The 25,669-nt window shown below is 35.2% G+C and overlaps 2 protein-coding genes across 4 annotated transcripts; both read left to right on the top strand.

The window, feature by feature from the left end:
* Positions 1 to 390: 390 nt before the first annotated feature.
* LOC104601460 (uncharacterized) lies at positions 391 to 11,383 on the top strand. 2 transcript variants are annotated; one of them, XM_010264798.3, is made up of 10 exons: positions 391 to 755; positions 917 to 1,255; positions 3,101 to 3,274; positions 5,182 to 5,572; positions 5,720 to 6,003; positions 6,227 to 6,295; positions 6,450 to 6,506; positions 9,471 to 9,523; positions 9,601 to 9,676; positions 9,900 to 11,383. In XM_010264798.3, the coding sequence occupies exons 2-10, from the start codon at positions 1,215 to 1,217 to the stop codon at positions 10,852 to 10,854; spliced, it is 2,100 nt and encodes a 699-aa protein (XP_010263100.1). In that variant the 5' UTR covers positions 391 to 755; positions 917 to 1,214; the 3' UTR covers positions 10,855 to 11,383. The 2 variants fall into 2 exon arrangements, with proteins under 2 accessions (XP_010263100.1, XP_010263109.1); XM_010264807.3 differs by lacking the exon at positions 391 to 755 and having other exon boundaries at positions 857 to 1,255.
* A 4,212-nt stretch (positions 11,384 to 15,595) lies between these two features.
* On the top strand, positions 15,596 to 23,905 carry LOC104601452 (Endosomal targeting BRO1-like domain-containing protein). 2 transcript variants are annotated; one of them, XM_010264785.3, is made up of 7 exons: positions 15,596 to 15,809; positions 16,010 to 16,243; positions 18,990 to 19,157; positions 19,327 to 19,588; positions 20,472 to 20,638; positions 20,852 to 21,001; positions 23,368 to 23,905. In XM_010264785.3, exons 2-7 carry the CDS (start codon positions 16,202 to 16,204, stop codon positions 23,713 to 23,715), a joined length of 1,137 nt encoding a protein of 378 aa, XP_010263087.1. In that variant the 5' UTR covers positions 15,596 to 15,809; positions 16,010 to 16,201; the 3' UTR covers positions 23,716 to 23,905. The 2 variants fall into 2 exon arrangements, with proteins under 2 accessions (XP_010263087.1, XP_019054176.1); XM_019198631.2 differs by lacking the exon at positions 15,596 to 15,809 and having other exon boundaries at positions 15,951 to 16,243.
* The last annotated feature ends 1,764 nt before the right edge of the window (positions 23,906 to 25,669 follow it).

The raw sequence follows: 25,669 nt of genomic DNA, 5'->3' as shown, positions 1-25,669 counted from the left end.
AACAAATAAAATGACAACCCTGTGCATGATTAATTTGTTACTCATCATTAGTTAATTTATTTGTGAATTAGTTTGATCATGTTTGTTTAGTTTTATTAATTAAACTAATTAATTTTCAACTTCTTAAACATTAATTTTCTTGTTGTTTTACCATCTCATTTACTACTTAAATCATTATGGCATATATATACAACTGCAATTAAAAAATAGAATGAATTAGCGAAACAAGATTCATGTATCCCAGCACATATAATTGGGATATGACATGAACGATGATTATGAAAACAGTGAAGTATTAGGGCGGTGCTTGAAACCATTACGATTTTCGTGCTGACTATACGTTCTCTCGCTTGTTTAAAAGCAAGTAGACTTTCATTTGAGAATTAACTACTTTCACTTTTTATAGAAGTCGGCCAGATCTCAGGGCTTTTTAGTGGTTGTTAACTTGTTACTGGTGGTGGTTTTAGTTAGTTAGTTTTCTTTTCTGGTTTTTGCTTTCCTCTGTGTTAGACTGTTAGCCGTGGCATATAGGATATAGGTACGTCTCCCTACCTTTCGTCTGAGTACTTTTGTCCTCAAACAAACACAACACAAATCCACCACCACTGAAAGTATACATATTAATATTAGCATAGAAAGTGACAAACGAAGAAGGCAGAGCCGCAAGGGGGGGCGGGAGGGGGTTGTTTTCGCCACGTCCGGTGGGTATTGCCTACTCGCTTTTGCCTGTTGGGTATTCGACGAAATTTTCTAATGTGAGTGAGGAAGAGGATAACGCAGAACGGTCCCACAACCACTGATGTTTTGATTTTGACTATTTTTATTTATTTTTTACTTTAATGATATTTTTGTCATTCCGTGATTTAATTATCGCCGCTGGCACTGGATGATGAACATCTCTTCTGATTTTTTGAAGGTGTGAGTACAGTGTATAAAATAATCAGAGGGGAACCGCGGTACCAGGAGAAGGAGGGAAGAGGGAGAAAGAGAAAGGAGAAAACGACCGACATCGCGCGCTTGGTCAGCCACTGTTGACACGTGGAATTCCGGTCCCGCTCAAACCGACTTCATCCTTAAGGGAGGTATCGCCATTCCCTCCCTCTTTTCTCGGGGAAATCTTCTGATCTTCCTCTGTTTCCGTCTGTCTTCGCGCTTCCCTTCTTCGAATGTGAGATTTTTTTTTCAATTGGGGTGTTTTGTTATCCAAGCTGACGATGCAGCGACTTGTTGATCACGGCCTCGCAGTCACCAAAGAGTGAGTGTAACGAAATCTCTTTTTCTTCTTCTTTTTGAACTAATTGATTTATTTCTCAACTAATTATTATGATTCTTTGGGTCCTGACTGATTTTAAAGCTGTTCTCTTGCTGATCAAATCTGAGACATAATGATACCCATGATTACGTGTGATACTTCTTCAGTTCTTTTTCCGGTTCTAGATGTTTTTTATTTGAAAATTGGTAGATTGTTAATTAAATGGGCATTTTCTCCCTTTTTGGGTTTTAATTTGTTCAGAATATCTTTTGTTTCTCAATTTGGAAGCAAAAAAAATTAATATCAGATGGTTTGGGTAGATTCAATATGGAACCTACCGGGCAAATCCAAAGACGGGAATGACTTTATCCAATTAATTACCCACAGGAGGTTATTTCTTTAGCTAGTGTTTTGAATGAGTTGCAGTAAATGGTTTGGAGTCCAAATTTTTGAAGAGGTTTTAACGACTGAGAAGAAAACATTCTTGGCCTATAGAATTTCCGAAGTTTTTCTTACTGGATAGATGATGATGCGGTGATTTGCGAATGAAACCAGGAAGGAGATTCTTAACGTACAATTTTTATTCTTATTCATCTGAAAGTTTCTGGGTTCTGACCAAGTTGGTTACCTAAGCAGAAGAAGAAATCATGCCAAATTTTGTTTCTTCTATTGGAAAAAAAATCAATCGGTTAGCCATTTACACTGACGTTCTGAGTTCTACCTGCAATATTTCTCTTCCTAAAAGATTTTGACATTTTTTGTGCCATCTCAACAAGCCTATTGCAATTCCGTCAATGGATGGTTCACAGATGGCTTCAGCATCCAGATGCTAATAATCCTTTTGGAAACTTGTCCGCTACTCTGTTTGGCTGTCGCTTCAAGCATTTGGAAAGAAAGAATTTGTTGAAGCTTTAAAGATTAACCTACTTCCACAAAGTTGGGATCATAACATTTTTATGTCACTGATCTTTTACTGGCAAGAAATTAAAAGGGACATAACCATGCTAGCTTACTCTCCAAATCAGGATCATAGGTTCATGTTATTATCTCTTGATCTTAAGTTCTTGCAGTGTATCTCCATGTGCACATGTTGATGTGAATATGTGATTCCTTATCCAGTAGTTTGTCCTTCGGGAGGATTTGTAGTTGTACAAGGTCCTATTGAATTTATTCAGTTTATTAATATATTGTGTTGTCACTTGGCAATAGGATTATTGAATCAAGTTAGCCTTGACTAATCCAATCAGATAAAGTAATAATCGTTATTACTTATAAAGCAAATAAGGAAGCCACACCACACATATAACAAGCAGGTCAAAACCAACAAGACTACCTTGAAACACTTAAAGCCTTTTCTCACCTTTGAGAAATCTCAATATTGAAATAATATCTAAGTATTCCACCACAGTTGACCATTTAGCATTGTCCAATTGGTCAGTGTTCTCAGCAAAGTGGTTTTTTGGGAGTCCAACTTTCAGACAATTTTGGATTGGTTATTGTGTGCCAATGTAAGAAACTTTCTTTAGGTCAAGACTTGTAGTTTAGATTTTAGAAGACTGGGATGTCAGTTTGATAATTACACTCCATAATTTAGACATGGTAACCTTAATTATATCATGTAACTAAGTTGTCAATACTCAATAGTGGTTTCCCTGCATGCAGCATACCTAATAGAATGGGCTTTGTGGTGCTTTGTTCGTTATGGGGGATGCGTTTCTCTGCTTTCATCCTCAGTTTCGTCATGTTTTGCTAGTGCAATGCAATATTTCTTTTTTATTGTACTATATTCTGTATTATCTGATAAACATGATGTGGCATTTAAGTGATTGCTTATTTTTGCATATGTAGGTCAGTCAAGACATTTACATATGAATCTTTGAACAATATAGTGCGGCTGATAAATGGAATTTCAGCACTTCTGCTGGTAATATTGCCAGGAAAAGCCACTATTCTTGAAGGTATCCATGGCTGGGAACTCAGACCAACTTTTCGTGGACCTCGACTTCCCCGTTGGATGGAAAAGTAAGTTCTGAAGGCTAGAGTGAAGTCTTTTATCTGGGAATTTTTGCATAATTATGCTCCTTGAAATATCATTTATATGCACATTTTATTTGGAAAATTTTCCTTTTTCACATGATTTTCTTCCAGGTTGATTCCATGAGATTTATGTGCTAGGCACATGTTGTGCTTTTGGATCTCATTCCCACTCTACCTTTTGCCTTAAGACACTTGAAATTTCCACAGATTAAACCTTATTCATTGATATGACGTTTTTTTTTTAAACTATTTCAATCAATGATTTAAGTTATTGTTGTTATATTTTTAGATCTTATAGTGATATTTCTAATTAAGGAATGCCTTACTATCAAATTAATTTGCAATACCTATTTCTTAAATGCCTATTTTTTAATATTCTTTTGAATTTAATTTTTAATTGATGCTTTACAATTTTAAGCATATATGATCTGACTTTTAGCTACCCTTTATCACATTCCACTATTCATCATAGATATCATTTCTTCATCAATGGCATAGTCATATCTATCATGTATTCTTAAATGTTTAATTTCTCTGATTGATCTTAGGATGGATCTTAGTTTTATTTGCATTTAATGAAATAAAACGGTGAAAGATGTCTACCTTTTAGGACATGAAAATACGTTCAACTAGAAATTCATCTGAACTCAAAGTACTTGCATCTAATTAATGGATACATATATGATATATACGTAGGTTTTAGAAGTTGTATTCTCAAGGATCATTCTCTGCAAACATTCATAATCTCACTGATCACAAGAAAAGAAAAAAAAATCATGGAGAAGAAAGCAAAAGCAAAATAAACCATGAAAGGTTTTGAAACATTTAAAAATTGATATTGGAATAATGGTCTTGAAATGGTTTCATAGGTTAATGAATAATTTGATTGGAATTTCTTGCTTACATCAGATATGTACCTTTCCCTTTATTTCTTTCCAGTTGTGATGCATGTATGGAGCACTGCAATTGGTATTTGTTGGCTGTTTGTATGTACTCCATATTTTACTTTGTTTTATGATTTTAATATAAATGGTTATTCTTTCTTATGGGGATTTCTTGAGATTAATTGATTTTTGTAGAAAATTGTTATTAGAGTCTTGCCTTGTTTTTGACCTGATGATGACACCATTTATGTAGATTGCTTGGAAACGAAATTGTCGTGGACTCTTTGAACCAATCTTTTAGCAGCTCAACTTCCAGGACATGGATAATTAATTCAATTGTGTGGATGTCTATTTACCCTCATTATCTACCATGCTGGAAACAACTTGATCAAACTAGCAACATGAAAAGTTCACAATTAGAAACTTGTGGCATAAATTCTTTTACCATCCTGTTTATTGATAATCAAAATCCTTAAATTGGAAAACTGGATTGTTGGAATTAATAATGGAATCATCATAAAATTATGATGGTAATTTTATTTAGTCATGATGTGCTTTATGCAATCACATATTGTTATTGCCCCTTGTGGGTTTTGGATGTATACTTTCTCCACTGATCTTAATGTTTTTTTGTCCTACAAAAGCTATGTAGAGAGACCCTGTCTTATGGTCTCATCACAATATTGTGGAAGTAATTTTATTTGGTTGTCTTGTGCTTCATGCAATTACATATTCTTCTTGTCCTATTTGAATTTGTACTATCTCAACTGATCTTAACAATTCTTCTCCCTACTAAAGCCATGCCAGGTGTTCCAGTAGGATCTTATGGTTGTAGTACATCTTTTTTACCTGATTTTTCTTTGCATATTTGAGGTAGTTTGAACTAATATGGACCGTATACTTTTCAATAAGAACAATTATAGTGTAGGATCTTTTACCTTTGCTTTCTGATAGGAGGACAAGACAGTAATATTTACTCATTTATTTACCTTTGCTTTCTGATGATAGTGGTGTCTCTTCCTTCAACCAATTCATTCATGAACTTTCCATGGATTCTGGTGCTTCATCAACCATGGATTACTCATCTGGAGAAGAAGATAGTGATGATAACATGCATTCCATATCTCCCTTATCCCAGGCTTCACGTGCATCCCGAACAACTAGTTTCTCCAAGTATGATAGACGTCAAGCACGCTGGATCAAGCGCTTATTTTCATGGATCTTTTGGCCTGTAACGTTTCTTCTTGGGTTGCCTTTTCATCTTTATCGTTTATTTCGGACAACCTCTAGCTCCACTCGAGGCCACCACCCATCACATTTACACACTACCAAGAAATCAAACCTCCTTAAGGACCAGATTTTTCAGCGAACCACAGACAGGCGGCGTGGGGTTGTTGAGGTCTGCAGGGATTTCTCTTTTGGAAATTATTACCTTTATATTCCTTTCAGTTGTGCTTCTGGTTTCATTCTTTTTATTGCATAAGGTCATTTGTCTTAACATTGTATTTTTGTATTCCTTTCTTATATCTGATGTTACTGTCACCAGGACCTTCAACTAGCAATTGAGATCTCCATAGAAGCCATCTTTGACATTTTCCACAAGGCAGCACATTGTCTACTTTCCCCATCAGAAGCCTTCAGAATATTATTTAATTGGTTTTCTACCAGGGATAGTAGCAGTGAACATGTAATTTCTGGTGGTTTAGATGCATCTGTTCCCACAGCTACCCTTGGAGAAAATGATCCTACACCTACCGAAAGGCATGTCACTCTCCATCAGTCTCTAAATACAGATGCACGGACATGCCAAGATGTCATAACTGAGCTTGGGTAAGGCCTATCTAGTTTTTGTACACAAATAATTAAACAATGAGATCTAATTTAACTTCAATAGAAGTTATCTGCAATTAGCTTGGATCTCATATTGCAAAAAAAAAAAAAAGGGCTGGAGTGATGTACAAAGTCACTTTCATCCTTCATATGTTTTCTTTATGGGTGTTACAATATTTTTCTGCTACATTGCCAAATTTTTTAATTTGAGCTGCTTTATCAGATACCCATATGAAGCTATTCGCTTGGTTACTTCTGATGGCTACGTCCTTCATTTGGAAAGGATTCCAAGGTAACAAATGAGTCCTTTTGCTTTGTTTTTTTTTTTTTTGTTTTTTGATTGGTCAAATGAATCCTTTTTCTTTTTTAGATGGTCTGAGTTATTCCAGTATCAGATTTGTGCTGCTACATGGATTCCTGACAGTTATAATGCCATGTTGTTGCAGGCGCGATTCTCGGAAAGTAGTATATCTACAACATGGGATATTGGATTCGTCCATGGGGTGTGTTCCCTTGTCTGTTACTTTTTCGTCTAGGGAAACAGGATATTGAGTAGGAATTTCTAAGATTTGTGACATGTTATCATTTGGTTGATGCTGCTTACAGTGTCATTTTGTTATCCAAGGGGGTTGATATTTATTGGGTTCAATTCTTCCTGCATGTGAGGATTGAAAAAGACAGCACTGCGCCATAAGTACATTTTCTGGTAGCTCAAGGCTAAGGAAGTATTAACCAAAAGTTGTTAACCTTTTCTAGATCTTATTTAATTTAGTGGTAGGGATTGGATGTGCATTCCCTGATCCTGATAGGAAATGTATAATGGGCTGTGAGTCTTGTTACTTGTGAAGATACTTAAAAGTCTAGATATACCTAAATGTGAAAAAAAACTACCAGAAATGTTCAAAAGCATATATAAAAACATACCATTTTATTGATCAAAAGAAAACTGTCATTGTACATAGTTACAGCTGTTGATGTCAAAGTAAGCAAATTGCCTAGTAGTGACAGATGATGATAGTTGCTACTGACCTAATTTCTGGGATGAGTTTTGTGCAAAGTCAAAGCTCATTATACTAAGAAGATTCATGACAAGAATTTGGAACATTAGTCTTCCTTAGAGATGCCACATATATCTATTTATTTATTTTTGGTAGAAAAGATAAAAATTTCACTTAGAAAGCTAAAAAGACTACACACAAACTGACAAGGGACTCAAATACAACACCAAGAACTAACAACACTATTACCAACATCACTACTAGACTGACTACTGACACTCAGATTCAACAGGACTGCTACATCAGAAACTAAAGAGTTCATCAACCGTGGGGGGGATTACATTCAAACCATTACAAACAAAATTAATGTCTTCAACTACATATAAAACTTCCTTCGTGTGATCTCTGGTCACAAACTGACAAGGGACTCAAATACAACACCAAGAACTAACAACACTATTACCAACATCACTACTAGACTGACTACTGACACTCAGATTCAACAGGACTGCTACATCAGAAACTAAAGAGTTCATCAACCGTGGGGGGGATTACATTCAAACCATTACAAACAAAATTAATGTCTTCAACTACATATAAAACTTCCTTTGTGTGATCTCTGGTCACCTTCCTTGTATCATTCTCTTTTTCTTTTAATAAATTTTATTACCAAATAATCCAAACATTTCCTAGATAGCCCACTAATTAAATGCAATCTGATTCTAAGAGGGATGCATGATGTTGACAGAATCAATCTTTTTGCTGGTCATGTTTCCTAAAGTTACTTGCAACTACATGAAGGTGCACTTGTCTTTACACATTACTAGAATTTTTTTTTTGGAAAATTCATTAAACAAGAAAAACAAAGATAGATAACCAGATATAATCTCAGGTGATAAGTATCACCAAGACCTGCAAATAATATCCCTCACTCCACTTCTCTTCCAAGATACCAACACCACACAGCAAAGACAGCCAAAAAGGCCTTCCTACCATCTACCTAATCCCCCAGAAAACAAGCGTACGCACCAAATCCAAGAAGCAAAAATCAACCTGGGTATCCCTAGCACATCCAAATCAGCACTCCAGAAAAGCAAAACATTCCCCCTCAATCTTCTTATAAAAACATTAGGATCTTTTCATTCATAAAATGAATAACATACACAAGTCAGGTTGTATGTGTAATTTCTGAAATTAATGTCAGCATCTAATATCTACCTGTGAACAGGTTATCTGGATGACTGGCTTTTCCAAGTATTATCTATTTTGCTTTAATAATCTTCTGAATCCATCTTTTGGGTTTCTCATTAATCTCTCATGGTTTTCTCTTCGACTTGTCTTTTCTGAACTTGATGGAAAAAGGTAACAAGATGAGAAAAAATGTTGGGTTAGACTAAATAATTGTGCATTTTTATTGAGAATCGTTTGATGTTCTCTCCCTTCCAGCCCTGGATCTTGTTCTAATTTCTCTTTATAATTTGTTGATCCTCTCTTGTGTTATTTCATCATGTATTTTTTATTTTATTTCATCAACTCTAGTGCATGGAAGATCCCTGTACCCCTTGTCTTTTCTAATTGATCAATTGTTAATTCCATTACCCTTCATTGGCTTTGTTTTCTCTACTTATCATATTTCAATCCCACTTTTTTCAACAAGGAAAACCGTACCCCATATTCCTGCACTGTTCCTTTCTATTCCGAAGCAAATTGATTCAGAGCCATGTAACCTCCAAATGAACATGCCTGTTAATGCTGGGCTCTGTAATGAAGTTTCAAACACTGGCTTAACAAACCTGAATCCTGAAATAACTTCAAAATTTATTTGAATCTTATGAGTTTCTTGAATAATTTAATTCATGTAAATGTGCAGCATAAAAAGCATGTGGATAGAATAATCTTGTGTACATAAAATTATATCAATTCCATAAAGAAATAAAAGAACTGTTTAATGAATTAACTTAGTGTAGCATAAAAAGCATGTTGATAGAATAATCTTGTGTACATAAAACTATATCAATTCCATAAATAAATAAAATAACTATTTAATGAATTAACTTATATCTTAATAAATGTCGAGGGATGTATCTATATCTAACAATTGAATATGGCACTGGGCTGTCATGTCCAATTTCAAAAAATGCAGTATCCTTGTTACATAGTAATTTGGTATTTTAACGTATCGGCTATTTAATCAAGCATGTTAAAGGAAGACACTAGATGAATGTACTCATGATAGGGAACTTCAACAAAATGCACCTCAATAATGTTGAAGTTAGCAAGAAAGAGTCCCCAACAAGGATGGAGTTGTATTTGCAGAATTTACTTACAGATAAAACTTTGAAAATTATTCTAGGAAAAAGCTTTGTTTAGAATTCTTATTATTTACTTTTTCACCAGTAGTGCTTTTGGTCTTACTCCTGTTGTTAACTTGACTCTGTTACTTACGTCTCATATATATATTTTTTTCAGCTGGGTGTCCAATGGAGTTGTTGGCTCTCCTGCATTTGCAGCATTTGATCAGGGTATGTATAGCTCGTAGTTTTCATAATATTGCTGATATGTCAGCAGGCTTACCATTTAATTTTTCCCTCTTTTGCAGGTTATGATGTCTTCCTCGGGAACTTTCGCGGTTTGGTTTCCAGGGAACATGTTGACAAGAATATTTCCTCTCGATGGTAAGTGTTCATATTAGAATCTGTTGGTCAGTAGGCATGTTTTAGCAACTATAAGAGTGCCCTAAGTGGTCAAAGACGAGCACTAAAGTTAAAATATTATAATGGAACAGGAGGAGAATTGTTGCTTATGTCAGGAGTTATTTATGTGGACGGAATTGTGGTTTATTCTTTCTATTACATTATTTCCATTAAGTACTATTTGAATATGTTGCTTATCCTGCAGTTATTGGAGATACTCGGTCAATGAGCATGGGACGCAGGATATACCTGCAATGATAGAGAAGATCCATGAAATTAAAACCTCCGAACTGAAGAGTAGCCAATCCAGTCTTGAAGAAGAAACCAGTAAGGATCAGCCTTACAAACTTTGTGCGATCTGCCATAGTTTGGGAGGGGCAGCTATATTGATGTATGCAATAACACGCCGGATTGAAGAGAAACCCCATAGGCTATCAAGGTTGATTCTGTTATCACCTGCGGGCTTCCATGGTGACTCCAACATAGTATTTACAATATTAGAAAACCTATTTCTCAGGTTGGCTCCAATATTGGCACCCCTTGTGCCAGGAATATACATACCAACCAAATTCTTCCGGATGTTACTGAACAAGTTGGCCAGGGACTTCCACAACTACCCAGCCCTGGGAGGTCTGGTTCAGACTCTCATGAGTTATGTCGTGGGTGGTGACAGCTCAAATTGGGTGGGGGTGTTAGGGTTGCCTCACTACAACGTGTATGACATGCCTGGAGTGTCCTTTTATGTTGCTCTTCACTTAGCACAGATGAAGCATGCAGGGAAGTTCATAATGTATGATTATGGGAGCCCAGCTGCCAACATGAGAGTATATGGATCCCCTGAGCCCTTGGATCTAGGTGAGTACTATGGGCTCATTGATGTGCCTGTTGATCTTGTTGCTGGGAGAAAGGATAAGGTGATAGAATCATCCATGGTTAAGAAACATTATAAATTGATGAACAATTCAGGCGTGGAGGTCTCATTCAAGGAGTTTGAATATGCCCATTTGGATTTCACATTCTCTCACCGGGAAGAACTCTTGGCCTATGTCATGTCACAACTGATGCTTGTTGCGCCCGCACCCAAACAGCAGAGCACTCAGAAACAGAAAGCCACGAAATTGAAGAAAAAAGATGTGAATGGACCACCCAATGAAAGATAATGTCTAGAAAACGCTTGTCAACATGGAAAGTGCAGAAGCTGAGGAGGATTAAGCCCCCCTGGCGTATCTACTGTTTGGTGCATAAAAAAAAAAATGGTATGTTTGTTTTAAGTTTATACTCAACCGGTGTATACAAATTTACCCCAGTGTGGTCGATAGTTACTTGGGTTTATGTCTCTTTATCCATTTCCCTCATCCTTGCAGAGAGGTACAACAGTTAGAAGAATGTACCTGTTAAGGTCACCAACCATAACCAGGTCATACTTGTAATAGAGAGTTGTACACGCACTGATGAAAATAGTTTGTATATTCTCACAGGAAAGAAACTGAAAGGTCATAAGAGTATATAGTTGTATCACTGCGTGGTGAAAACCGAACATTCATTTAGGTTATTATCTTTTGTTTTTTGGTGAGTCATTTAGGCTATATTTTTGGTACTTTTGTTTAGTTTCTATCAAAACAAACACAGCCTTAAGAGGTTATATAATGCATTAATGCAAGAATGTAATTTGATGTACATTTGGTACAAGTACAACTGTTCCATTTATAGCTATACGACTATACGAGATAGTGCTTTTAATAATGACTATTAACCTTCACAATCACCTCAATTTACCAGGCACTTTATTGATTGGGTAAACCTGCACGCTCAGAACTTTTAGATTGGTCCTGGATTAGAGGAGGGTTGCCGATGGATCGAATCAAATCGGACTCGGATGTTGGTAGATCCAAATTTAACTCGTTTATATTTGAATTCGAATGGGATCTTATTCATCGTATTTGTAGATGTTGGAATTAATTTTTTTTAAATATGTTGTAATTAAATTCGGGTTGCAATAGGATATTAAATAGTATAAATAAATTGTATTAAAACTGAGCAAAATTATTATATATTATTAATAAGATAATTAAAAATGACTTTCATATTATATTTTTTGAATAAAATGAATTGAAAGTTGTATGAAATTTAAACCTATATAGTAATTCAGTAAAACTACAACATTCAAACCAATTCTACCGGTTGATACAAATCAAGGTTTAAAGGGTGTATCGGCCTGTATCAAAGCTCGCTCTCCCTCTTTTATTTTTCTTTGAAACTGGTTCAAAGGGGTTGGTCTAAAGCTGGTCTACCCCCTGAACCAGGTCACACCCTGATATGACCCTTGTAGGGGTGTATCATTATGATACTTTAATAGGGGACGTATCATGTCGAAATTTTGAACCTTTGATACAATATACATTTTGTATATATGAACATATATTTAAATGGAATCAAACACATTATATGGGATCAGATAAGGGGAGATCCAGATTTGATCCAATAATAAGCCAGATTGAATTCGAGTTTGAATAATCAGATATCATTTGCAGCGTTAGGGTTGTTCTGATTGATTAAAGTTCTGGTTGATTAAGAGATACATGCACTTTAGAAAAACATAGATACACTGGAAATACACTTCGAAAATGTTGAAAATGGTAGGAAAATTATATATACCTGTATGTTTTAAAACAATAATATAAATCTCACAAATATTTTAAGATACTGATTTTGGTTATTAATTAAACAATTTTCCTTAATAATTGTTTCTGGTTAATATGGCAGATATAAGAAAATATTCATAAAGATGGCTTGAAAGCCATAAAATTTAAAATTCACTAGGGTTAAAGTATTCATATTTGCATCCATTCTTTTTAATATTGCGACCTAAATTTAAAATTTAAACTTGAATTTAGGTGGGACTTGATGAATTAATAGCCCGTTCATGAATCTTGTGTAGTTATACCTAAGGTTCAAAATATCGATACAGTCTGATACGCTGGTAGGCTGTATTGGCCTGTACCGGTATTACTTTTTATTTTTTCGAAACTGATTCAGAGGGGCCAGTTTAAGGCCGGTCTACCCTCTGAACCACTTGCTGACCCAAAGCACCCCAACATCTAGGCCAGGCCAGGGCTGGGCCAAGATGTGCAATTCATAGTTTGATAGTAAGCCTTGCATGACAACATGAGCCCAACCATCCCCAACAAATTGACCACCAACTCCAAGCAAGCATAGAAAAAAAACTGTTACAAACATAACCATCCAGTGTATCGTATTGTATCGGGGTTAATAGAAATGACTTTTTTGTAAGGCTTTTCAAGAAACACATGTTTTAAATGTTAAATGTTATTAAAATTGACCTATTAAAATCTCAAAGAAAAAAAGTCCGAAAGCATTGAAACACCCAATATGCATGACAAACATATAAACCATCCTTCCGAAACGTGTGAAAAAACTGTTACAAACGCAACGAACAGAGTATGTGACTACTAACTACATTTAAATCAATAATATTAGGGGTGGATTCGAGTCGAGCTGAACCGAATAGTACGAGGCTTAAGATCGGCTCGTCAAAGTAGTACAAGGTTCGAGTTCGAGTTCGAGCTCGGCTCGAGTCAAAAACTCGTAAGTTCAAACTCAGTTCAGCTCGAATTCGACTTGAGAAAAAAATGTTTTATAAAAATAAAAAAATTATATAAAAAAATATTTTTATTTAATTTTTAAAAAATTAAAAATTATATTTAGTTATTATTATATATAAAAATAAAGTATTATATATATAGATGACTGCAATGCAATATATCAAGCTTCCTTCACGTTGCAATGCACTTCTGTCTGTTGTTTTGCTGCTCTTGCTAGAATGTTCCATGGTTCATGTTGAGAGTGATCGAGCTCAGTGAATCACTTTCTGTCTGTGGAGGGTTCGGAGGCGATGACGTACGTGCATCCAAGGATGCTTGGAAGTTGGAACCTTAATTTACGTGGATGTTTTGTGCACAAAATTGTCATCCTTTGCCCAACCTTACCAATTTAGTACTGAAACTTTCAAAATGTATCAATTCAGTACATGTGTTAACCGTCAAGTAGAATTTGAAAATACATAAATGCCCTTTGAGTGTCATCTAACTCTCTTTATTAACCATTCAAACGTTGATAAAAAATGAATAGCTCCAAATCCTTGCCTCTTCTATTCAAGAAAACTAGAGTCACGTCTCAATGGACCTTATAGTGATTTCGACTTTTTTGAATAGAAGAGGCAAGAATTTGGGGCTATTCATTTTTTATCAACGTTTGGATGGTTGATAAAGAAAATTAGATGACACTTGAAGAATATTTGTGTCTTTTCAAGTGCCACTTAACAGTTGATTAACGGGCTGGTACTGAATTGGCACATTATGAAAATTCGGGGACTGAATTGTCACGTTTTAAAGTTCAAGGACTACAGTGGCACTAGGCCCAAAATACAGGGTACTAATTGAGAAATTTCCCTATTTATTATTTAGAGTGATTCTTTCTATTCTCAAATAAAATTTTTCATTTTTGGATACATGTTTATCCACTCCATAAAAAAAGTAAAATTAATTAATTCTATTATCAAAAAATGTTAACTTCAAATATGTGGCCACCTATGAAAAAAATCCACTTCAAAAAGATATGAGATCATATTAATTTTTTAATTTAATTTATTGATTAAAATAGAAGACAAGTTATAAAGACTTTCTATAGTGTGGATAGCATTATTTATTTATTTTTAAATTAAACAAGAAACTCAGACATCTCAAATAAAGTGCTTTAATTGTTTATAAATAAAACCTGATCCGATCTTTTAAATCAAATAAAAATCTTTATATAACAAAAAAAATCAAATATAAGACCTAACATAAATCTATATTTATATCTATATATTATTTATAAAATAGTGAATGCCCATTTCTGGAAATTTTATTAGACGTTTTCTATTTCTCTTATCTAAACATATGATGGACATAAAGAAGGCATATCTGTTCTTTGCTCTCATTTTAGAATCTGTCCACTTATAACTGTTCAAAAACTATGCATAAAATATAAATAATTTTGTCTCAAAGATGCAAATGCACGTGCATGTTTTAGGGGTGTCCACGGTTCGGTTAACCGAACCATGGCCCCTTTTTGTAAACCGAACTGGTGGTATCGGTTTTTTCATTTCACCAAACCGGTAATCGGTCAGTTTCGATTTTTGACCGGTTTGGTTCTTCAAATTTTTATATTTATAATATATATTATATAAATGTATGTATAATGTTATATTATAAATAATAAATGATATATAGTATATTATAAATATTTTAAAAATATATAATATATTTATAAATAGATCATTATAAATATAATATAAGTATATATTTATATATAATGAATACATATTTATATAAAATACATAGAAAATATGTGATAGGGGGAATGCATCCTGACTGTGAATTGATGCCAAATTCACGGGCAGGATGTGGTTTATAGGAGGGAGAGGGCTAGTAGTAGGGGGGCTGGAATTCAGAATTCTGCGTCGTGTGTATCTGTACTTCTCCGTATATTAAAAATATATATAAAATATACATATAAATATATATACCAATCGGTTCGATTAACCGTCAGTTTTTTTTATAGATTAACCGAAAACCGAACTAGTCCTTCGGTTTTTCAAAAATTCTGAACCGAAACTAAACCGACCGGTTCGATTAATCGCATTTTGCGGTTTGATTTTCTCGGTTCGACTCGATTTTTCGGTTTTTCATGGACACTAACATGTTTACTAGTTAATAATAAAAATCTTAATACGGGTCCGTGACGCTTGACCCAAACTACATGGGCTGGACCCGAGCCCAAGACCAGTTGTCAAGGATCCATAGTCAAGTCTCTCTCAGTCATAACAGTCTCCCTACCCTACAGAGATAATTGTAGTGTAGTTGTATTGTCTGTGCGTGCACGGTCGTTATTATAGCAACCTAGGGAGGACGGAGGGAAGGAAAGAGGAAGTGGAAGGCTGAAAGCGACAATGGTGGTTCCACGGAAAGGGGGAAGTATCAGGATTATCATGGGAACCATTCTTGGAGGCATCCTTGGTTTCTTCGTCATGCACCGCGTCGAAACCAGCTACAAGGTTCCATCGTCGAAACCTTCGGTTTTACCGTTATTTCATTATTACTTTTTCTAAATTATTGGCGTTTTAATTATGATCCGTCCTTTCCTTTATAAAGGTGGATCTGGATTTTTCTTAGATTGTGCGAAACTTCTGCGATCAGATATTCTCGATTTTTCTTTCTGATGGATGGGTTGTGATTAAGTTTCTCTAAAATACAGGAGAAGATGAAAGAAAGATTGCGCGAGTATGAAAACGAACGGAAAAGGAGAGAGAAGTTGGAACATCTTGAAGATCCCTCATAGTCTTGAAGAATCTTCGGCATTTTTTTTCTTCGTTTCTTTTTTTTTTTGTATTTTTATTTTTAGGGTAGAATAAGACAGAGTTTTATTGATTTTGGTTTGGAAACGACGATGTTGCCTTTCGGGGACCCTTCCAAGTTGAAAACTAAGAAGGTAAGCATCTTGGTTTAAATTGTAATTAATTGGGAACAGGGCTTAGCTTAAATTTTTATTTGATAATGTGTTTTTTGGTGTTGCATTTATTGGGTCTTGTCAGTTTGAGTGTTCAATTCAGTTTTGACCTTTCTGGTTGTGGTAATCTGGTAAATGAGCAATAACGTTTGCACCTCTCAGCCATTGGCTTCCTCTTGGGTTTTGCCATTAGATGGAAGTTCTTAGACACAAAGCGAAGTTTAACTGTTTAAGTGGTACTCAAATGGTTGCGGCCATAGTGTCCTAGTTTGCATTCTCATTGCAAAATTTGATTTGGTAGAGTTGAGTAAGAAAAACCCTTGCCTTCCCCACTTTAATTTGTTCATTTATGATTTACGAGAATTTTAGTTTATTTAGATGCATAGGATAATTTTTACAAGACTCCTGTTGTATCCGTTTAGGAAAGTTACAATTCACTTAGGTGAAAGGATAATTTTCCAAGATTCAGTTTTTTATTTTTTTATTTTTTTATGGTCAACAGAAAAAAAGTTGCATTCAGAAAAAACTTACTATCCAACTAATAGATAGCAAGAACAGATCCAGGCAGCTAACAGCTGACAATACATGTCTTTTTTTTTATTCCTAAAAGCAGATAACAAATTCATTCAAGTCCTGGATTTCCCAAAAGCAGACTTTGCCTTGTCACCCCAGTTTTTGATAGACTATCAGCTTGAGCATTGGCAGAGCAATAAAGAAAAGAAGAGAGAGAGAGAGGCAACGATGTTTTGCACCATCAATTATCTACATAGAGAAATAAATTTATACTGGTGTAAATGACCATAACTCCTAAAATAGGTTCCATTTTTATACGGGATTTTTATACGGGGTCGGCTACATGAATCCTGTTTTGCCATTCTGTTATCTTCAGTGCCATATTTATTGTTAAATTTTGAGCCCTTAAATCGTTTCTTACTACTACAATCCATACCCTTTTTGATCTTCCCCTACCTCATCCAGCCCCTTCAAAGACATGAGTCAAATTATTTAGAGGCTAATCCAAATACACAACTTAAATTAATCCTACATCAGGTGCATTTTCTTTTCCCTTTTTTTCCTCATCTTTTCTAACAAATGTGTCCACCTACATTGCAAAAATTGAAGCAATTCCAGCAATGTAACTCTGTATTTCATGATCAAGTCTCAAAAAAAGGGTATGGCTTGGAGAAGGGGTCACACTGTAATTCTTATAGCTCCACAAACCGGGGTGTTATGATTGACTGAAAGGTCTTCTTCTTGCCTTCATACCATGAACAATACCAGCAGGATAGGCTATTGTGGAGAACTATTTCAGTCAAAACAAGTATCTTTAAACTGAGAGTTGTGGTCAGCAGACATGTGTTTTTCGGGAAGCATCTAACTTATGTTCAATCTTTATTTCTTTCTTATGTTTTTTAAAAAAGAAAGTGTAGTATATTATATTTTCAGGCAAAGAAGCATACTTGTGTGTACACATACTCCTAAACAATAAGATGCTACACATAAGATCACCAATCCCCAATAGATTCCTTTTTTTCCATGCAAAATGCTATCTTTCTTTTCATTTTTCCTTTTTGTATTTTTGTTTTGAATTTCCTTCATTCTATACTCCTGGTTAATTTGAGGGCACTTCATTTTCTGAAATTTGGCATTTTTGACACCCTATTCTACTCGTGTTTCAGTTACATGCCAACAGTTTTATCCAGGCAAATCATACCATCTAACATGGATCTTTTTTTCAAGTGTTATTTGTACACATTTATATATTTTTTCATGTCTTATTTCTCTTATTAAAGTATATCTTCTTCTTGCTTGCTTGCTTACAACAACTAAACTACCTTCTATAAGAATGCTTCTTCAGGGAAAGAAAGATGCATGTTAAGTGTGTGGCCTGTATATAAGGGTACAATAGGAAAAGCTTTATTTTTCAAAAAAAAAAATGCAAGTGCCTTCTATAAGAATGCCTCTACAGGGGCTGATCAGCTCTAAACGACATGGCTGTTTCCCTTCTCCAGAATGGTCCAAATGATAACAAATGGAAATATGCACATGCACCAAAAAATTTGCCTTTCTTGCTAATACCTTTAACTTTCCAAGCAAAGAAAGAGTCCATAATTGAGTTGGGGTCTGTACGAAGCACTGGATTTGAAATAAACCAAGAAAATGAGAAGGACAATAATAGAAACAATTCATTTGCCAAACTTATAAAAAAAAATTCATTTGCCAATTCTTACTTCTGGAAGAACACACATGCGGTAGAGTGAATTCTGAAAGCATACCATAAAAGCAAGTACATTAGATGGGAGTATGGGACAGGATGGTCACTAATCTCTTTGCTAGCTAAAGTTTCATTCTTTGAGGCTTAAAGCTTTCTATAGAAATACCTAACTAAGAAGATTTCAGTTGGATCATATGTGCTTGATTTTATTTCAAATGTGCTTCTAATAAAGTCATGGAATGGTATTTAACTATAAAGAGTTGACATTGCCTCAGATTTGTTGATTTATCGTTGTGTATCTGATACCTATGTATGGGCCTCTATGAATTAGAAATAGCTTTCTTAGAGCATGCATGCAATAGTTAAACCAGATTTAGTTTTAATTAAGTGGGGAAAAAGGGGATTGTCCATTATGCAGTACTTCTTTTGTTCTTTGGATCTTTTTGTGGTGAGGTTATTAGGGAAGATGAGTTTAATGATTACTGGCTTTATCAATAAAATTGAGTTTGACAGGTTGTGTTCGAAGATATTTTCATTGCACATGATTCTGGTACATTGGAGCAGCTGAAGGAGTTAAGTTCCAGGCGTAAAGCAATTGAGGAATCCATTAATGAAAGCAGCTTCATTACAGAGGCTGTTGCAAGGGAAATGGCTGGAGGTTTGACCTCTCACTATGAACAGGTACCCTTGATTTTTGTTTAAGACCAATAACTTTGTTCACTAATGACAGGTTATGTTTGCTCTCTGTATACTTACTTCATTGATTATCTTGTAATCTTCCCCTCCTTAATACAGTTGATACATTTTCCTTTTAAACAAAAGTTGTACTTAATTTTTCTGAATGTCATAGGAACTGCAAAAGCTGCAAAGGTACTTGCCACTGTTGGAAAATTTGGTGTTTCATGTGGAATCAGTTAACAACAATCAGCAGATGGTTCAGTGGACTCAAGACCTTAAGATAAGATGGAGCAGTGTTCTTTGTGCTTCTTCTATCTTCAATCTTATGGGTCCAAAATTTTTTCAAATTGATAACTTACGCTTTGAGCTTGGCATGGTTCTTTTTCTTTATGGTGCAATTCTGCGGGAAAGAGCTTCAGAAATTCTAACAGCAGGTAGCGTAGCACTGATTCTACCACATTCTACATCATCATCATGTTGTTTCTGCTGCTGCTATTGTTGTTGTTTTGGTGTTGCTAGCTTGTCATAAGATGAGACAAGCCTCGGGCTGCACAACTCTGATATCAAATGTCCCAACTTAATCTCTGATACCCCTTTGATGCACCCTGAACCATGCCTTCACCTAAGTCATGCAGCACTTTACTCATCCCCATGGGTAGAATTGGCCTTTCCTTACTTAAGATCATCCTTTTCTTGGGTGCCAGAGAACACATTTTTGCACAAATACACCCACCCACCAAGCACACTTTTGCACACCAGTCCCTCACACCAATGCACACCACAGCAAGGTTGGTGTTTGGTAAGCAAATGCATTATTGCACAGTAACAATATAATATGTACAATGGCTCTTTGGGTGCTTACTGTTGTACTTGAGCTCTTGTGGGTGCTTGGTTCAAAACTTCAAATGAGGGGAGATCATGCCTATTTATAGGCACTCCACCACCTTACAAGAATATTCTAGAAATGGTTCTATCTCTAATGGAACTTTATAGACCTTTTCTAGAGGCATCTATGTTCCAGTCTTCTAGACACTTATAGACCCTTTCAAGAGCAAGTCTAGACCCCTCTATCTAGACTTCTCTAGCACATGGAAGTGTCACAATACTCTCTGGAAAGCTGTAGCCTTGTCTAGAAAGCTCTTGAAATCTCCATTAAACCTCTAGCCAATTCTTCCTCTGGTTAAGTACCCAGGCAGGGTGTGGCATGTTAGTTCTGCTATTGCTGCTGTTGTCATTATCATGGTTATTGTTATCTGTTGTTATTATTTGAAAGTGTTTTTGGATGATAATCATGCTTTGTACTATGCACCAATGCAGATCTAGTACAATCTGCCACTCTTTACAGAAAAGCAGCTGGAGTTTATGACCATTTGGCTAATAAGGTACTTCCATCATTACAGCCTGCCTTGGCTCAGGAAAGGATACCAGAGGCTACTTTATCTATTTGCTCCATTATGAGTCTAATTTGCTTAGCTGAGGCTCAGGTTAGCATTTTTATTGTTATATCTTTGTAGCCTTTCCGGATTGCCACCATGATATTTGCTCATTCCATATTAAAAACTCCATTATTAACTGATATCTTTTTTCAACATTGTAGTTTTTTTCTATCATGTTTATTTCTTAGTTTATTATTACTAGAGGATTAATGTTTGTTCTACTGGTTTTTTGGCTTTGGTTTCTATTATGATTATGCTTAGGCTGTAACTATAAGAAAAGCAGAAGAAAAGGGAACTGCTAGAAGTCTTTTAGCAAAGCTACACCATGGCATTTCACAGTCACTTGATGAAGCCGCTAGTATTCTATATTCTACAACGGGGGACTGCAAAGATATTTCAGTGAGGTTTCTGGTATGTCATGCCTTTTATATGGTCAGTAATTAAAAATTTGTTCCTTGGTGAATAGTAAAGACTGGTATAACTCTCAGCGCTTTCTATTATGTTTTTTTATATCTTTTTTGTTATAGATTCTGTATTACAGGGTGAAAGTTATCAATGGTTTCCCAAATCCTTTTCCTTGATCCCATTTCTTCCTGGAGTTCAGTGACTGCTGATTTTTTACATTTACTTTTTCTATTAAAAGAAAAAAATCCAATTCCTTCCATTACTTGACACGAGGAAATAATGGTGATAACAATGATGACTACGATTAGTCTTTCGGGCCATTAATGTTTCACATTTTTCCAGTTGTATTTCTTCATCCTCAAATCTTAAAGTCAGAACCATGTTTTTTCTTTCTTTCTTTTTTTTTTTTTTTTTTTTTTTTGAGAAAAGAGTAAGTGTGATGTATTGTATTACCGTAGAAAAAAGGGTAATTCCCCATGGAGTGAACGACCGTACTTCTTTGTAAGGTTCTCAAAAAGTTGCATAAGTGTGACAATTACAAAAATAACATGTCAAGAGCAATGCCATGTGTTCTTTTTGTCTTTTTGTTGTTATCATATTTTACTTTGTGTTCTCATGTCCTTTGACCAAGAGAACCTTCTTTTGCCTCTGTAGTTTGGCATTCTAATAATTAATATATTAGGATTGTTCCTCGTATGGATATTACCTAATAAAACCTACTAAGAAGTTTTCCGTCCTTGTCCAACTTTTTCTTTTGATAATCAACAAAGAGAGGAAACATAAGAATTAAGGAAGAGCTATGAAAGACAAATACATATCTGGCAGGTTTATTAAAATGAAGGATAAGAACGACAGGAGAAAGGGCTGTGTCAATGGATCAAGTGACCCAAATACAAAGAGAGCCCCATAAGATGATAAAACTACCCAGGAAGGGCAGCCTCCAAGTACAACTCAGCCTGGTTTGCTCCCTCCTTTGCAAGAAGTTTGCAAAAATATTTATTGACACCACCCATTAGGAGAAATACTATAATATATTTGGCCACCCTGAAAGTGTGGTGGGACATCCACAGACCTTTTTCCCATCCCACATCCACCCAGAGCTTCAAAGCCTCCTCCAACTTCCTAGCCAAAGAGACTTATGGAGAGGCTTATGTACAGCTCTTGAATAAGAAACAGCAGCTTGCCTTGAATGGAGTCTCCATCCTTATTTGGACCTGAGTCCATCAAAACTTCTCTATTTCGATTCATGAACCTATCCCTAAACTTTCTGGATTCCTAATGCCAGAACCTTTCATTCTCAGGTAATTATATTTTATAAGGGTACAGAAGAATATTATAGCCATGATTTGACAAGTGTCGGACATGACATTACATTGTGATTTCCTGAAAACTGTTCCCACTCGTTTACTGTCTGGTAGGTGGTATTTGTCATCCTCAAATAGTCTGCTCCCAGTGTCAATTGCATTGATCTTTAATTTATGCCTCATTCTTCATGTATCTTCATTTCTATTTTTTTGGGTACATATCTTCTATTCATTTGGTTCCCATCTTTTAATCAGAGTTCTAGTTAACTAGGTAGTTTTTGGATTCTGGTGAAAAATAACAATAATTTGCATTGGGAATTTGCTGTACAGTTTCTTTCAATAAAACCATGGGTTAGATGTCCAGTTTTAATCATGCAAATGGTTTTAGCAATGCTTTCCTCATCATAATGATCATGTGTTAGGGGATTTTTTATATGTGGCGCATTCTTACAGTGAGCTAGGTATCAAGTGAAAAGAACTCATTGAAAAGAAAGAAATTATAGTAACCAAGGCTACGTTTAGATCCCAGAAAAGTATTTTGTTAGGTAAAATATTTGTAAAGGGAAATAATTATTTACAAAATATTATTTTTTAAATGTTTGATTGCAAGTTACAAAAAAAACTTGGAAAATTAGGTCATGGATTGAACTACTGGATTTTAGGATTATGTGGAGGAGAGAGAAACTTTCTTGAAATAAAAATTCTATTGGATGAGAGTGATTTAGGGAGACGGCTGTACAGTAAAACTTCTAAAAGTAAAGTCAACAATCTTATCTAAAATATCAGATCAAATGACTTATGATCTGAAAAGGGGCTAGTCATCCTACCTCATTCTCACTCGAGTTTTGGATAATATTTTGCTTTCCTTGGTATTTTACTGGCAATCACACACTAGAAAGTAAGTTATTTTCTTAAATAACTGTTTTGCAACATATTTTATAACCAACCAAACACAGCCTGAATCTTTTATCTTTTCCTCTCTCATTCTTCGCTTTAGTTGTTGGAGGATATCTTCCGATGTTAAATTCAATTGAGTTTACACCTAATTGATGTTTGACTTTTGTGCAGGACTTTATATCATCTTGCAGAGCCTTACACACATTAAGAAGCCAGAAGTACCTTGCAGAAGATTTGAAAACTGCAGGTCAAGTTGGGGTTGCAATTGGAGTTCTTCGCCGTGCTTTGGAAAATTCAAAGGAAAAAATGCCAAGGGAAAAGTCATGGCACTTGGTCTTCAGGCAGGAGATGGATGTTGTTAGTGAGATGCTCAGAAGGCTTGAGCATGAGAATGATTTTGTATGGCATGAGAAAGTCCACAGTGGGGATGAGTTGCCTTCAGTCCAAGGAATGAGAATAGTGAGTCCAATACCTTATTGTAGCCAGAGGTGGGAAAGAGAGCTTGTTTTCAAGATTTGAGAAAACGAACGACTACAATATAGTGTCTCTTAATTTTCACTTAGGGAAAGGAAAGCTGATCTTTGTGCTGAACTTTCATAAATTGGTTTCACTAGGGAAGATGAGAGATGTGACATGGAGGATTTCCTTGTTCTCACAACAAACTGAGAAGGCGTTATTTATTTATATTGGTAGAGTTTGTTGATCATCATTTCAGGGTAAACAGGAATTGCTTCCTTCCCGTGCACACCTTTAGAAAATTCGAATCACACAATATCTGAATTCCAATTTGGTTAGAAAATTTGATATTTGATATTTGATATTCGACGAATATTAAAAATCAATGGTCGAATTCGATTAAGTATTTGAGTATTTGATTCGATTCAAATTTAACCAAGTAAGGTTATATTTGGTATCATTGTCACTTTTACTTAGAATAATTTACATCGGCCAATACAATATATATATTCTATCACAAATGCTTTGGTGCCATTGCTTACATCAAATTTGGTGTTTCTATTATAAATGACAACATCCAAATAAATGTCTACATTTTTTTAACGGAAGTGGTTATCTAATGTGATGTGATAAGATCATTGTTCAAAAATATGCATTAATCAATCTAAAACTTTGTCAGTAGAATTGGCAATGGTATCAAACACAACCTAATTAGTTTAGGTAATTAATGAATTTATAAAGTAAATATTTTATTTATATAAAGTATATAAATATATATATATATATATATTTATATAATTTAAATATTATATATAAATGATATAAAATGTTTAAATATTTTATTTTTATATATAAAAATTAAATAACTAGTCAAATTTGGATATTTATCTAATTGAATAAGGTAATATTTGATATTGATTTGATTAGTTAAATGGTATGAATAAGATACCCAAATTTGATCAACTATGATATTTGAATTATCCGAATTCGATTCGATTAATCTCGAATTTGAAATAGAATTTTCAATACTGTTGACACCCCTAACTAACGACAACATTGCATCCGACTTTCCAAATTAGCATTAATCTGGGCCCAATCCATCCACATTTGGTTTTTGTTTAATCAAAGGGTGCATAATGCGAATTCGTAGGCTGCACATGCACATCCCAACCGTATATTGTTAAATCTCCTAAGAGATCAGATCGGTGCCTCATAGAGGGCGTCCCACAAGTGTCCCACAGCACCTCCACTCGGGAACATCTGAAACCGGATTCAATCAATGCAAGGTCCGTTCCAACAACCTGTATAGCCTTGCATTGGGAATATCTCCACATGAAATAAAACACAGAAATACAGAGATGTTTCCAATGCAAGACTGTAAAAGCTATTCGAATGGTATTTGAACAAGTCTTGCACTGACTGAAGCCGATATCGGAACATTTGCCATGATAAGCATGTGAGATGTTTCCAATGCAAAGTGAAATGTGCATGTGCGGCGTTTGTAGGGTCTCATCTCCTAATGACAAAGTATGTGCTTGGTTTTGTTTATGTTTATTGAATAAACATTTGTACTTTATTTGCTGGTAAAACCCAGAAATATAATAATTGCAACCGTTTATGACAAATAGGTGCCACTAGGCACCACTTCAGCGTAACAGTGAATAAACGGTTGGCCGTTTATGAAAGCTTCAAAAAATAACTTTTACAAATGGCTGGTGATGGAGCGCAATCCGGCCGGTCATATCTGTCAACAATCTTGCCTCTGGCTGGAGCAAAAGGTACCTGAAACGGGGAAGAAAGCGAGTAATATCCGGGGAGGAACCCAGTGAGAGTGCTCCGAAGCTCAAGTTAGTATTTTCTCAAAGGCAAGATAAAAACTAGATGGCGCAAAGTTATCACCTACCTCCTTCTTGGGGGAAAGAGAGCCTTTTATAACCACTTCGTGCACTCACTCCCAAGCTCCTGTCAGGTCAGGTATCATTACCTCTGCACTTCTGCTAGTTCGGGTGTCATCACT

This window comes from Nelumbo nucifera, chromosome 3, assembly GCF_055504915.1.
Source record: "Nelumbo nucifera cultivar China Antique chromosome 3, China Antique-T2T, whole genome shotgun sequence".
Taxonomy (NCBI): domain Eukaryota; kingdom Viridiplantae; phylum Streptophyta; class Magnoliopsida; order Proteales; family Nelumbonaceae; genus Nelumbo; species Nelumbo nucifera.
Note: the sequence above shows the minus strand (reverse complement) of the source record. Positions and strands in the feature narration are given on the sequence as shown.